The sequence below is a fragment of the Falco rusticolus genome, chromosome 4 (genome assembly GCF_015220075.1).
Source record: "Falco rusticolus isolate bFalRus1 chromosome 4, bFalRus1.pri, whole genome shotgun sequence".
Classification (NCBI taxonomy): Eukaryota; Metazoa; Chordata; class Aves; order Falconiformes; family Falconidae; genus Falco; species Falco rusticolus.
This window is the reverse complement of record NC_051190.1, coordinates 36,940,082-36,955,143: the sequence shown is the minus strand read 5'-3', so window position 1 is coordinate 36,955,143 and position 15,062 is coordinate 36,940,082. Positions and strand designations below refer to the sequence as shown.

The window sequence follows — 15,062 nt, the reverse complement described above, 5'->3', positions numbered from 1 at the left end:
TACATGGGTGGAGTCCCCTTTATATGGCCATGCTGGTATGTAGTGAATTTGAATTGGCGCAGCAGAAAACTTGAAAATTTGGAACAGATAACTGTCTCCTATCTTTATATGGGAACATCAGAGTTTCTAGCTTTATTCTGGGGTTCTTGCCATTCCAAATATAATTTATTCTTTTATATAACTGTTTTCATATGATACACTCTGAAGAGTGGATAATGGTTTGGGGAGGAATATAATCGGGGGGTTTTTTCCCCTCCAGGGCTGTCTTCCCAATTAATGAGATTGAGAACACATTCCAAAAAATCTATTTTTCCCCTCCGGGCTTTTTCTAATGTACTCGATTTATTCTGTACTGTGTCTTGTGCTTCCTTTATGGAGTTTGATGCCTAAATATTTAGTGGTGGCTGGCCGGCTGGAGCCTGTGTAAATACTTAGCACACTGATGCAGTCCCTCGGCAGGCGTGGACAGCGAGAGAAAGTCTGGCCGTCCCAGTTGTCCCGGTCCCTTTCCACCCAGGCAGGTGGGCTCGGGGACATGGCAAAGTCTCCCTCCCTCCCTGTGTGCTGACCTGAACCTTGTTGCTGCCTGGGTTTGGCTTTATGGGGGATGCTGCTTGCTTTTGTGGGGTGGAGGGGTGTCCTTGTCTCCCTTCTCCGTTTTACTGTCCTGCCTGGATGAGAAGTGGGTGTCTGGGAGTGAGCTGGTGCCTTCTTCTCTCAGCCTCGGGTTGGCAAGGAAAGGACATGCCTGGAGAAGCATGCAAAGCTCAAGGGCCTTTTTCTACTTAAAACCTCACCTGTAATGTACATAGATAATGTTTTTGTACGTTTTCCTCTGTTTAAACATTTTTTTGGGGGGGATATACACATTTCTTACAAACCAATCCAAGTAAGCAGCCCCAGTCTTTCTGCCCTGCTCTGCCACAGGGGTTGGCATCGCCTTCCAAAGATGCTCGTTTTGCAGCTTTCCCTGGCAGTGCCGCGGGATGCAAATCCAGCCTAAAACCCCTGCCTGTGCTGAGCAGTTTCAGTGTGGGCTTCAGTGCCCCAGGGCTGTTCTTCTGCTGGTCTCTCAGGGCACCTGGGCTCTCCCAGGGCACTTTGCACTCCACTTTCTCTCTCCCACCTCTCCTGAACCCATTTTTGTGCCCCAGGGCAGTACTGGGTAACAGGGACTGTCTGGCAGAGCTGCCAGCTGCAGCAGGGGTGCAGGTGAGGAGGATGAGGCTGAAGAATGGGGCTGGTGTCCCTGGGGTCTGCAGAGGGATAAGGGCTGCACTGTGGCGGGGACTGGAGGAGCGCAGACATTAGCATCTTCTCCCAAAAGCCTGCGGCACATTAATTTTGGAGAGCCTTGCAACTCCAAAATGGCATGGCTGATACACTTCAAGCCCTGTTTTTGAAAGAACCACTTTTGGTTTGAGACTAAATGTGAATTTTTAGGCCTAGAGGAGTTACCTGGAGTCAGTGACAGTAGGGAAGGGGTGCCCAGCACAGACTCTCAAGTGTTGCCCCAGGCGCCAAAGTCGTGCTTACGGTTTTGCTCTGTGAAGTGTCTGTATAAATATCACCCCCGCACTCAGGTGCTCCCTCAGAGTCACATCTGCTCCCTTTCCTGACCAAACCATGTTTTTGCTCCAGTTGGCACAGGACAAAACCGAGGCAGTGCCCAAAGGGCATGTTGTAGCCTCCTGTGGCCCCCAGCTCGCCCAGACCCATCAGCTCCGTGGGGATGAGCAGTGCAGGAGCGGGTTTCCCAGTGCAATGGGCTCACTGCTGGCCATCAAGGAGCAAGGGGAGGATAATGAAGAGGCCAGCATTATTTTGGGGTGACTGTGTTGTTCTCCAAGCAGCTTCGCTTTTCTTCCAGGGTTAAATGCAGTTAAGAGCATATCACGGTTGCGTTTGTGTCACGCGGTTGTTGATGGGGACAGAGCTGGCTGCCGGCAGCCAGGTTCCCAGGAGTGGGGATTTGTATTTACATAGTTTGACTCAGACGTTGTATAACCTCGGGGAGCCACTTTCTGGGCCAAAAGAATGAGAGACCTGCTCTCCGACGGCATTTTGAGCTCTGGCTGGATGATGTCCCATGTAAGGGCTGGGTTTTATTCGGTCCCCTGCTGACAACCCGGTTCATGTTCCTGCAGGTCTTGCGTGCGCAGTGGTTACTAATAGCTCATCGGTGGGTTGGCCAGATCCCTGCTCCAACGGGATCCTCTCCCTCTTCTAGGTGTGTTACCAAAGGGCTGATTTGATGGCAGAGGGCTCTTCCCAAGGTTGCTGTGCTGGGGTGGCCTGGTCCTGCTGGTTGGACCAGAAGTATTGCTGCCTGGGTAGGGGTCTGTGGTGCCCAGGCTTCCCTGTGGGACAGCAAACCTCAGGCAGTTGGGGTGAGGGACCCCACTGTGGGGACAACCATGCTGTGGTCCACTTGCATCTGGTGGCTTGTCCCTGCTGAGGGGATGAGGCTGCCGGAGGAGAGGGGGATGCGCCCAAGCATCTGAATTTTTCAGACAGAGTGGAGGGGTGCCCCCAGACCCAGTCCCTGGGGCAGATGAAGGCAGAGGGAGGAAACACGGGAGATGCAGAGGTCTGTGCGAGGAGAGGTGGGTTGGCTGATCGGACAGCAGCCAGGCTTTGGATGGGACCAGCCATGCTCAGCCCGCTCCGGTGGGGCAGGGCGAAGGGTGGGGTGGTGGGTGGTGAGCCTTCTCCCTGCCAAGGTGCCCCTGGGGGGTCAGGGCCCTTGGACACCACCTGAAGTACTCTCCTGTAGACCCCATCCTTGCAGAGCCCACTGGGCCCCCTGGATGCCGCAGGGGAACGGTCTTTCCCAGCCCAAGCTGCCACCCTGGGTCTTCCACGTCCCGGGAGGCTGCAGCTGATTGAGTGGAGCATGCGACGGGGCGGGCGCCCGCTCATTTGCTCCCCGCACTATAATTAGCCGAGTTGGCGGGCAGACCTGCTGTCAGGCTGCCTGACACCCAGCCAGGCTGCGGGACTTGTGATGCAGCATGTAAAGTACATGCTGGAGGACAGGGTGTAATTAACTGCAGGCCCTTGGAGCTGAGAGCTGACTACTCGGCTTCCAGCCTTTTCTCTTGCCTTTTTTTTTTTTTTTTTTTTTTTTCCCAGTGATGAAATACATAGCTTCACCTATAAACCAGTATAAACATGCATGAGCTGGTATGCCCAAAGATTAAAAAAAAAAGATGCAAAATGTTTGAAAATACCAGGAAGTGCATGAATGCAATGTTAAGACACCCCCCTGCAAATGAGGCAAAATAAAAAATCCCAGGCTTTAACAGCAACACGAACTCGGCCGCGCTGCACCCCCTGCGCGTGCCGTGCTCAGGGCTTAATGCTATAAATAGCAGCATATTCAGCTACGCATCTCGGCCCTGATTCTGCAAACACTTAAGCCCAAGCACAGCTCTTTCCCGACGTGCTTAAAGTTGCAGTAATAGTTTGCAGGCTGTAATCAAGAAAAGAGAAGAAAAAATAGGTAGAAAACAGAACGTGTGCAGCACACTGTTGGTACCAGCCATCGATGGATATACAGCCTGGGTGTCTGCTGCTCCTCCCTTGCAGCTCCTGCGCCCTTACCTACCTAATTAAGGATTTGATTAATGAAAACACAGAGAGAAGGTGCCCACGCCTGTGCGTGCGTGTCACCCTGGATGTTGTTGTTGAGCTGGCAGAGTTTACAAGCTCCGGTGTTTTTGCCAGCAATTTGACAATTTCTTTCATCCAGCGAAGCTCAGATGAGCAGCAAGTGCACGGCTCGGGCTGTGCCAGCCCTCAGCCCTCCCCTTCCAGAAAGGGGAACTTTTTAATAGGGAGGCTGTGCGTGCATGCATGTGTATATGTGCATAAATTAATTTTTACAGGCATGTAGCAGTACAATAGAAGTTGAGAAAACAAAGTTTCCTGGATGAGCTCTCGGAAAAGAAATGCTTTGAAGTTTGGGTCTGCCTTAGCGTGGTGTGAGCTGCAAGGGGTCTGCGGGTGAGCAGCCCCCGTTGGCATGGGGAGTGTGGCCTGGGAAGAAGCTTGGCTGGGGAAAGCAGGGGCGGGAGGAGGCTGGGGGAGATGCTGAGCGGGGTGGGAATGCGAGGGAAGGTATGGTGGCAGGCGAATGAAAGATGGAGTGCAAATGGACTTGTTTATTGGGGGTGTTGGCAGATGCTCATTAGCAGGCTTACTTTTCCTCCGGGTAGGATGGCAGGCTCAGGGACGAAGCCTGTCCTTGTTGCCCCGGCTGATGAGAAGCCCAAAGTTGGTTGTGAGGGTTCGTGCTGCATCCAGCTCACTTGTGTGTGATTAATTGCTGAGTGGAAGGAGACTGAGGGAGGAGGGGGGTCGTTGGGCTCTGTGGCTGTGCCAGTGTGGCTTGTGGCACTGGGGCTTGGTGCCCATCCTCTGTGGTCCAGTATGCATATTTGTGTAGATCTCTGCTCCTCTGTGCAATGCACCTGCGAGGGTGTGCTCTGAGGAGGAGGAGGAAGCAGAATTTGATGATGTTGGGGAGTTCAACAGGGCCAGGGTGAGCTGCTGAGACGTGCTCTGGAGCAAGGGGCTGGTAATGAGGCTGCCATCCAGGAGAAGCCATCTCATCACTTTCCTGGGGGTCACAGTTTGGGTGAAGATAAAGTCCATTTTCCAAAGAACCAGGTTTATGTTTGCATTTCAGCCCCTAGGAAAACACTAACGTCTCCCCTCCTGGGTCCTAGACATGAGGGTGGATGAGCAACTAGAGAAGAGCATTGAGTCTCTGGTAAGAGGACCTGGGGGGGAGTGTGGTGTCAGGATGCACTGGCCAGGGGAGCCAGTGAACACGGGGCCTCCTCCTGGGTAGGTCTGTGGTGTCTGTGGTGGGGAGAGCTGCCTGGGGGTCACCGCGAGCTCCTCCAGCTCCCAGGTGCGGGCTGAGCTGCTCTACTGGGGGGTGGCTGCAGGGCTTAATTTCTGTTCCCTGCATCGCCTCAGTGTACCTCCTGTGCATAGCCATGTTTCCCTCCTCCTACCTCCCTAAATGGTCCAAAAGCACTTTTCTCTAGTTTTCAGCATGTTTTCCACCTTCCATTGGACTCAAAGCCCATCCTGGATGCGCATCAATGCCCCATGTGCGTGCACAGGGTCAGCGCTGTTTGCAGGCGAGTGTGATAGGCTCTCGCTCCAGAGCTGGGCTGGGATGAGCTAGCCACTGAAGAATGAACGTGTTAGAGCCATTGGCATCCTCCCCTGGCTGGGTCGGGTCTGCGGGGAATCGTCCGCCCCCTCCTCGGAGCCTTTGTAATGGAAGCAGGAGGAGGCAGGATCACGACAGGAGAGGCTGGGGCTGGCACTTGCAGAAACGCTGGCGGCTCATGCATCCCTCCATGGTCCAGTGGTGCTTTGCCTTTGCCGAAATGCCATCCTCCGACAGACCGAGGCCCTTTTCTGATTCCCTGGGGCACGTGTCCTCCTCCTTTCTTCCCTCAAGGCAGCCCCTTCCATGTCTCCATCTGCGCAGGCAGTGCTGCTGCCCTGGCCTGATTCTTCCCCAGCCACCAGATTTCGTTCTGCCGTGTAACCTACCCTTCCTTGACCACCCCTGTTCTCCATTCCTTAATCACCCCCATAGTTCACCGGGGACCTACTCTCCAGCAAGGCTGACCTCTGGGGTGCAGAGCTCCCTCCCGGGTGTGAGCTGGTTTGCAGCACCACCACACTGAAGGCAGGAGTTATAATCGTGATCTGGGACTGAGCAATCTGGTTAATCCAGCCTGAAATTCAGGTTTAGGGTTTGAGGGTTCATCTGGCTTGAAATTCATGTTTCAGGGACACTCAGGGCTGTGTTAGCCCAGGGCCCTGGCAGTGCTGGGGCAGGGCTGTTTTGAGGGTACTGGGGGCAGGTGGTGATGGCAAGCAGGATGGGTGCTGGCACCCATGGAGGGGCACTAGTGTCTGCAGGGGAGGAGGCTGCACTCCCACAGCCCTTCAGTGTCTGGGCCAAGCCCGTGCCAGAGGCAGGGGGCTGGAGGGAGGTGGGAGTGTATGGTGTATGGTGTGCTGAGCGCTGGGATGCTCTGGGTGGGCCAGCCCTTGCTTGGAGGGATGCTGCTGGCTGGAGCAGGGAGCATGACATCTCCTTCCTCCTCCTCCCAAACAACCCTCCCGCATCCCAGGCTCTGAATTTTATTCCCCTTCCAACAGTCAGGCATCAAGTCCCGATTACTCATAAATGCAGCATGTTGCAGATACGCGGAGCCTGACGAATGGCTGCGCCTGAGAGCACAAACCGCCGAGAACCAGGGTGAGAAGCCGGGATGGCAGGGGACAGGCTGTGCAGCCTTGGTCCCCCAACCCTGTCCTGCCCTGGGGGCCAAGTGCCTGCAGCCGCTGCCCAAATCCCCCTGGAATCTGCCCAGCCCAGCTTGGGAACGCAGCTGGGGGGATGCTGTGGCCGCTGGGGCAGGCGCTGAGGTGCCAGCAGGTGTCCAGGCGTGGATGGCAGGTTTATGGCATAGACTGCTGTCGGCGATGGCTCACAAGTTTGTTTTGCAGAATCCTCTTCTAGCATGGAAAAATAACTCATCCCTCGGTTTTTCTCTCTTTTGTTTGTGTGGGCATTGATTACACTGGGAGTTACTGAGCCAGATTTTATTGGAATGACTTAGAAAGCTGCCACCTGCTAGCAGCCACTTGTCTTTGGGGATTATTTTGGTGTAGTATTTGTAGTTTCTAAATAATTGCATGAGGCTTCTTCAGCCTTGCTAAGAACTTCATTCTCCCAGGGACGCAGCCCAGAAAAAGATGAGCTGTGATTATGCTTGGCAACATTTAGTAGAGGAAAAAGTACAACAGGATTGATGTCTGCTGGCATGAATAAATAAATAATACAATACTTCTGCCTTAGCCCCTCCAGGAGCATCCTTGTTTCCAACCCCATGTCTGTTATCTCCTCAGCCTGGCTGAATTTCGGAATTCAGAGCAGTCCTTAAATCAGCGTCATCTCTTCTGCCTGCAGCATGTTGTGCTAATTCTTAGCAGGGACCAGCGAGGCCGGCTCTGGAGATGAGCTGTCCTAGGGAAGTCTGCCTGGTAGCTTATGTATGTTGTGTAACTTGGGCTTGTTAAATATATGATTCTTGCAAAATCATTTACTTAGTGCCTGAAACGTGAAATTAAGGGAATAATTTCAGGCACTCATGCTGGCCCAGATTCTCACAGGTTTGCAAAGTCTGTGAAAATCATAGGTCATGTTTTAAATAAAGAGACAAGCCCAAACGTTCCTTACATTTTGTACAAAATGTAGTAGGTAAAGAAGCATGTTTCGCAGTGCTGGACTGAGCTGGGTCGTTGCATGCATGTCCGTGTGATCACCGTGCCCTGGTGAGAAGGGTCGGGAAGGACAGTGCTGGAAACACCACTGGGAAGACGAGAGGTCTTCCCACTGATTCTGATGCCACTGGCCAAGCCTTAGCAATGGCCTAGCTGCAGCTGGGTGTTGTTCTACTAGTCAGGGAGGCTGCATTTTTACACCTCTGCAGAGGTGCTTTTTGAGAACCTGGGCATGGGTCTTTATGGATAACAAATTCACTCCGGCCTCTCAGTTCATCTTGGTTTTGTGTAAAAGCACCAGGAAAGGTGGTGTCCCATTGCCTTCCTTTTCCCTCATAGCATTTCCAAGGTGTTCCTGTGACACTGCACTTTCAATGTTGATCTTGCACTTTTCTGCAAGAGCAGAGGGGCTCTGAGCATCGCACGGAGCGGTCCTGTCATCAAAACGAGGGCAGTGCAAGCCTGGCTCAGGTATTCCTGTATGGGGAGGCGCAGAGGGTAGCAGTGGTAATGACCTTGAGACAACACTTTCTTAGTCATATTGGCAGTCAAACCCCGCTCCTTGGCAGGCTGGGTGCTGGCACCCATGAGCTGTGGGCTTGGTGTCAGTGTCCCCTTCTGCTGCTGCTGCCTCTGCTTGGGTGGTTTTTCTCTCTGCAGAGGAAAGAGTTTAATGACAGTGCCTGGCTGCATCCCAAAGGGCAGAGTCTTGGGAGGCATGCACTGGGGGGGTGGGGGGAGCGAGGCTCTGGGGGAAGCACCAGGCTCTGAGGACATCACCTGGGACAACATCCTGGTGTCCCACCTTCCTCTCCTGGCCCTGCTGGCAGCAAGAGTGTGAATGCCAGAGCGATGGAGGGTGTATGCTGGAAGCTTTTTGGCAGCTGCCTTGCCCAGCGCCAGGTACCGGGGCAGTGGGGGCTGCTCCTGCCCTTCCATATTGCCCCCATGCTGCCACAGTCACTTGCCTGTCTCAGGAGGGAAGGGGGGAGATGGGCGTAAGCATCGTTTGGAGTACTTGTTTTAAAAATACACGCTGATAAAAATTACTCTCTCCATTATTTCATTAAGGGTTTTAAAATGTGCTTCCTAAACCCTGAGTCATCAATGAAATGAGCAAGTGAGAAGCAGCGCAGCGGGTCCCGCTGGAGGGTGACTCATGCTGCAGTGGGGCTTGGGGCTTGCAGGGCGCTCTGAACTGGGGGGATGCTTCCCTCCCTCCCTCCCTTTCGGGAAGGCCAGGGACTCCCCAGCATCCTGAGCAGCAGCAGGAGGTCTCTAGGAGCCTGTGGGGCTCCTGGACTTCTGGGAGCTGAGCTGTCACACTGAAGCTGTGCCTCTCCGGAGTCCCCAGCTATGCCTTGATGCACAGGAGCCACCAGCAGACAACTCTCCTGGAAGCCTGTAGATCAGCCAACAACAGTGCATGCATGCAGGCAGGCATTTGATTTTTTATTGTATGCTTGCATAGATAAAAGCCTCCATATCCCATATCGGTTCAGGAGGAATTGATCTTTCCTCCCAGAAGCCAGGTCAGCTTTTGATCGTTTTTGGGAGCTCTCTGCTTCTTTCAGTCTCCAGGCACAGGCAGAAGAAACAAAACCAGTCCCAGCTCACTGTAAGGCCAGGAACTGTCCTCTCTGTGTTGGTTTATCTAGCTGGCTTCGTAAAAGCCCTTAGAAATGCTGCTGTATCCCTCCCACTGGAGTTGATTCAAACTCTGTTCAAGCTCAGTGCCAGGACGTTTTCCTAAGATCCAGGCTGTGTGTTCCCTTTACCCCACTCTGCTTCCTTACGTCCCATCCTTCCCTTGACTGCTTTTCCATAATATTCCCCTCCTGCGGATGCTGGCTGAGACTGTGGTACCCAGTGCAGTGGGACCAGGGTGGTGGCTGGTGGCACTGTCACAGCCTACACTGCTGCCCCGGGGAAGATGCTTTGGCTGCTGCCCCTTCATGTAGCGCGCACACACTTGGTCTTGCCCACAGCCTCCCATCGCCGATTCCGTAAGTGCTTTCTTATTAATATCTTCACGCTGTCGGTGAAGGCTCCCTTGCTTGGGAGGACCTTTCCAGGTGCTGCTCTGAGCTCTCTCAGTGCTCCTGGCGGGGATGTTGTGGTGTCTCTGCCCTTGGCAAAATGCCTTGGGCATTTTATTTTTACTACAGCTACATTTCATAGTGAACCACTGTGCAGTCAGGCCAGCCCCAAGGTACCCTGTGGTCACTTAGGGCATCACTGCTTTCTTGTCTCCTTCCTCCTGCTGATGGCTCTGTGCTGCTTTACTTGCAGTTTTCAGTGTCCTTGGTTTATCCTCTACCTTGGTTTATTAATCTCCTTGATGGATGGTCCCTGTCCGCGGCTCCTATTGTGACACCATGTGTGCCTGTGCTTATTCTTCCTTCCACTTCTTCATGAGGATTTCGCTTAGAGGCAGTTGAAAACATGTCCTTGCCTTGAGTCTTGCTGCTGGCCCTGACCACCTTCTTCTGCCCAGGCACTACCTCCACCAGTCCCCAGCAAGCTATCCTGCCCAGCTGGTGATTTCTGTAGCCAAGTGCTTCCCTGCTGCGCTCCCAGAGCCCTCTGGATCCACGGCCACCTTGGTGTTGTGCATGTTCGGGAGAAAGAAATGGAACGCGGTGGGATGGACCTGCGTAAATTCATCTGACTGCTGGCCATGGTCCCTTTCTCTTCTGGGAAGAGAGTAAGGAGGCAAAGGGCTGTGCAGGCAATATGGGGAAACTGAGGCATGAAGAGGGAAGAAATGGCTCAAGGCCAAACCTTGGGGTGGTGGTAGAGCCAGGAGCTGATTCACAACTCCTGGTCTTGCTGCAGGCCAGATTCCTTGGACACATTGCTGGAATTCTGCTTTTCCTCCTAATTTGCTATTTTCTTAATAAGCTTCAAAATCAGCTATTTTGGCTAATCATTGCTGCGATCACTCCTTGTTTTGTTTGGTGTATTTTTTTTTCCTCTTTGCAAAGTTAGTGTCTCATTGTTTTATTCCAGATAAAAACTTCTCACTTTTCCATGACTCTTAAAAAATAATTGCTTGATAAGCTCAAGGTAAGCCCTTCTCTTAGCGTGCTCATGTAGCTCATCCTGCCAGTGGTTTGTGAGCTGTGGAGCGTGCGGAGGAGCGGCAGGCTGCCGTGCCCGTGGTGCTGCTTGCCTGCAGCCATGGCATGGCACCGGCACAGGGTGCACGGCTTTGCTAGAGCTTCTTCCACCTCCCTTCTGCAAGACCTGAACTTGCAAGGTGGTCTTTTCTTTTTCCCCAGGTTTTCCACGTGGCTTTTCCTTGTTAGGGATTCATTTCAGAAATCTGCACCTCTATCCTAGCAAGAGTCAAGGGGAGGTTAATGTTTGTGACACCTGTGGCTGTGTGAAGGGGCTGCTGCAGATTTTGTCATCTTGTGTGCTGGGAATATTGGTGACAGTGATAGTCCTCGCAGCATTTCAGAAGGGTAGAAGAGTGCCAGTGTTGTTTCCTGCTGTTATCAGTTATCAGAAAGGCCAGTTACTTTGGAGCTGGCTGTGCGGTTGATGGGAGCTTTTCCCCACAGACTTTGGCTGTGGCTGGGTGGAGAGTCTGACTGTGTGGGATGCAGGTTTTCCATGAGTTGTTTCAATAACGTTAAGAAAGCTGTTTGCAAGTGATTTCTTCTTAAATGTCAACAGTTCTCTGTGATCGCTGCTAGCACAGGTAGCAGAAGGAACTGAATTTGTCCTGGCTCATGAGCCTTATTGCAGCCAATCCATAGCACTCTGTTTTAGGTGTCGAGTTTAAAGAACTAAGGAAATACCTTACAGGAATGCTGTGCCTGAGGGAGAGAAGGTGTTCCCAGATGGGCTGTGGGCTTAAAGGACAGGTCCCGTCACTCAGGGCATTTGCTCTGTGCAGTTATTGCTGTACTTGTTTCTCTGCTGCTTCAGGAATGCACAGAATGGTTAAGGAGATCTGGGGATCTCCTGGTGATCACCCAGTCCAATGCCCTGCTCAGGGCAGGGCCACCTATGCCAGGTTGTCCTGGACACCCAGGACCATCTAGTTGGATTTTGAATGTCTCCAAGGCTGGAGACTCCACCACCTGTCTGGGCAGCCTGTGCCAGTGGTGGAGCACCCCATTCTGGTGACTGGCCACCAGCCCTGTGGGGCCTTGCTGTAGCTTCTTGCTGCTGTCGTGTCAGAGGAGGGGGAGCAGGTGGGAGAGCCAAAGGGTGCTGCTGTCTCTGGCCAGTGGGGATAGCTCAGAGATTTTGCACACTGACATGGCGGTTGGCACATGGGCAAAGGAGATCTTCTGACCTCAGAGGGCTGCTCCTCGTGTGCTCCCAGCTCTACCCCACAATGGAGCTCAGATGTGTGCCCATAAGATCTGCAAGAGGGTGGCATGCATCCAGACCCAGGTAATCCCGCACTACGGGTTTGCTTGCAGCCTCCCCATGCTGGTGCCCGAGCAACACACCTGTTCCAGGGAGAGGGTCAGGCACCAGTGAACCACAGCCTCATCTTGCTGGCTTGGCCACAGGTCCCTTTTGGAGGGATCTTTTGGTGACAGTGGATCCCTGCCTGCTTAAAGCCAGGGCACTCCCTGCTTGCTTTTCAGTCCCAGGGTAGGAGTACCCGGAGAGTTCCTGTGCCCCTGATTAGCATTCGGCCCTGCTGCTCCTGCTGCTTTGGTGTTGCTGCTTGCCATTGCCTGGCAACCACGGAGCAAAACTACAACAGCAGCCCCAGAGCCTGAGCCTGAGCATGCTTCCCGCGAGCGCACACTGGCACACGCTTGCTGGGGGACGGGGACAAGGTGGGTGGCTGGGCATGCCCACCGCCCCCCATGTTGGCAAGGCGCGAAGGTGAAGACCATCCCCGAAAGCAGGAGGAGGAGGAGGAGAGGGCTCTGGTGGTGCAACAGCTTTGCTGACACCCAGGTTTGGTGGGTCTGTCTGTCTGTCTGTCCCGGCACTGCCCACTGCGAGCATCCTGCTATGTCAGGCACAGCATGCCCCTCCACATCCCTTAGTGGCGGGGGCTTTTTCTGTGCTGGGCAAGCGCATGTCACGAACTGGGAGCTCGCAGCAGGGCAGGGGGCCAGCCTCCACCGCGCTGCCTCCAGGACAAGGCACATTGGGGGAGAGATTTGGGCATATGTGGGTGTATATGGCCCCGTTGGATAGCGGGGCAAGGCATGGCAGGGCATGCATGCACTCTGTGTGTGTCATACATGTGCCCCGCTTTGCACCCAAAGTGGGGTCTGCGGCATGCCCACAGTCCCCCAGGCTCCCTGGGGGGAGGCTTAGCCTGGCTGGGTTTTCCTAGGGGACCCTGGTGCTCCGGCAGCCTGGATTGTGACGCTCTCAAACTTTCACTAGACCATGCTATTGGTGGATTGGCAGTGCTTGGGAACTTGAGCATGCATCAGGCTGTCTCTGCTACCCAGGCTTGCATGTGTTTGGGGTCTGATGTCGTTTTTCTTGGCAGAAGAATTTTGTGGTCCTGGCCTTGGGCTCAGTCCCCTGTCCTGCCAGAGGGTCTCTGCAGGAGGTGATTGCTCAGACCCTCTGCCAACCCTGCACTTTGTCCTCTTTCCAGCTGGGTGGGCTCAAGAGGACATGTGTCCCCTCCTGACACAAGGTACCATGCTTCTGCAGGTGATGGGAGAGACAGATGTGCCTGAATATGTTGGGTTCAGACTTAATGCATCCCCACACTTCTGCTTTGACTCTTTATTTTTACATCCTTAGCTGCTGTGGGCTCTGTCTACTGTGTGCTTGGTAGCTGGAGGTCCGAGCTGCCTGCCCTGTCCAGCCAGCCCACACATACCCTCTGGGTAGCAAAAAGCATCATGCTTTTTCCTGCTCACCACACATCTTTTTGTCAATGATACTTGCTTGGCTTAAAGGGTTAAAGAAATACATCTGTCTTTTGTGTCTTGCAGAGCCTGGGGTCAGCAGACAAGAAGGACTTTTACCAGCCAAAGTAAGTGCCAGTAGTCGTGGTGAGTAATTGCATGGAAATTCCCGGTTGGTCCATGTTACTGAGCAGCTCTGTGGCTTGCTAAGATTAGACATTTCAATGTACAAGAATAGCTGCTGCAATTACACGAATGAGGATAACAGTACAAGGGCTGTCAATCATTTTGGCTTCAGGGCATATGCAAATCATTAAATCAGGTCAGAAAGAATCACAACAGCTTGACTGAGCCTGAGGGACAGAGCCGGGACCTGGTGGCTGGGAGCAGGGGATGCAGGGGTGACCTTTCCCACCTCTGGCTCCCTCTGCTCCAGGGTTTGTATAGCTGAGCTGCTGTGGAGAATTGAAGGGTTTAGTTCTGTGTCACAACGGGCTGATATTGAAGCACGTCTTCCACAGCCCATGCTTTGACGTTGATGCCTGTTGTTTTCCATCCGTTGTGTTTTGTAAAGCACGGTGAGCTGCAGGGGTGAGAGGAAAGGAAGAGGCTCGCTGGAGCTACCATGTTCATGAACACAAACAAAGATCTGCAAATCAACCCCCTAACATAAGTGGCTGGTTACTTAGTGGGTGCCCTCGGCCACGGCTCTGAGCTGATTGCAACAGTCCGTAAGTGAGCAAGTAGAGAGCGGAGTGTGTAGAGCTGTCAGCCTCTGAGACCCATATTAAAACACAAGCAGAGCTTGCACTCGCAGGCCAGTTATGTTGTTGCACCCAGTGTTTGCAGACCCTCGCTGCAGCACTACACCTTGAGGCAGGAAGGTTGTCTCTGTGCTGGAAGGATGTGTTTGATACCATTGTTGTTTGGATAATGGCAAACTCTATTAAAAGCCATGCTGAGAGGTTTGGTTCTGGCCCTGACCACTGAGCAGGTGTGTATTGTGCTGCTGGCATGTGGGACCTTGTGTTGCTCCTGCTCTGTTTGGGGAAGTGGACATCTTCATGTTATCACCTTTTTTCTTCTGAAAAAAATGCCATAGGTGGTTTTGAAGTTGTGCAGCAGTGCTCTGATGTACAGGATTGTCAGGGGAGAGCATTTTTGGAAGATGCAGAAGGAACTGGGTTGGGGAAATTTCTCCTCCAAAACTCGCTGTCTTTCTGTACTTGCTCTTTTCTTTGCTGCATTCCAAAACATTCCTGCTTCCCAGCGGTGTCCGAGCATGCAGTGAGCACCAAGGCAGCGTCCTCAGTCTGAGTTACTCTTGGCATCAGAGAAGGCATGTCTGAGGCACGCTGGGCATGGCAGGCTGTGTCACAGGGTACCTCATGGAACTACCTGCTCGCTGTCTGTGATGGGGAGGACAAGTGTTGAGTGCCGGTGTGTTCTTCAGTTGTTTGCTGGTTCCTCTTCCTTTATGCCACCAAAAGTTTTTAAAACCCAGTGCTGCTCTCCTGGGTCCGTACTGAAAAGCCTGATTTCAGGGCGCTCCCCTGTCCCCTCACCCCAAGGCAGTGCTGATCGCCTTTTCAAGACCGTTGGCAGCTAAAGACTTCTGAAAACACAGCCAGAGCCATTTCCCAGGCTGTTTAATCCTGCGTGGCTTTCTGGGAGATCAGAGGGATATCCCAGGAGGTTGTGGAGTCATCATGGGCACAATAAAAAAATGAACACACATTTGGCAAAGGAGTTAGAATTCTGCTTTTGTGACCTCTACCAACAGTTGTCTAATATTTCGATGCTTCTTATTGTAGCGCTGCTGTGTGCTTGTGTAGAGTGTGTGTTTTGACAAGCAGGCTTAGAAAAGATGGAAGCACCTCT

At 53.0% G+C, this 15,062-nt stretch overlaps 1 protein-coding gene across 1 annotated transcript in view; it reads left to right on the top strand.

Moving 5' to 3' along the window:
* The window catches only part of LOC119145780, a 116,535-nt gene extending 103,222 nt beyond the window's left edge, over positions 1–13,313 (top strand). The window contains exon 4 of the mRNA XM_037382455.1: positions 13,269–13,313. Coding sequence (XP_037238352.1) covers positions 13,269–13,313 — 45 coding nt within the window. The remainder of the gene's footprint in view (positions 1–13,268) is intronic.
* The last annotated feature ends 1,749 nt before the right edge of the window (positions 13,314–15,062 follow it).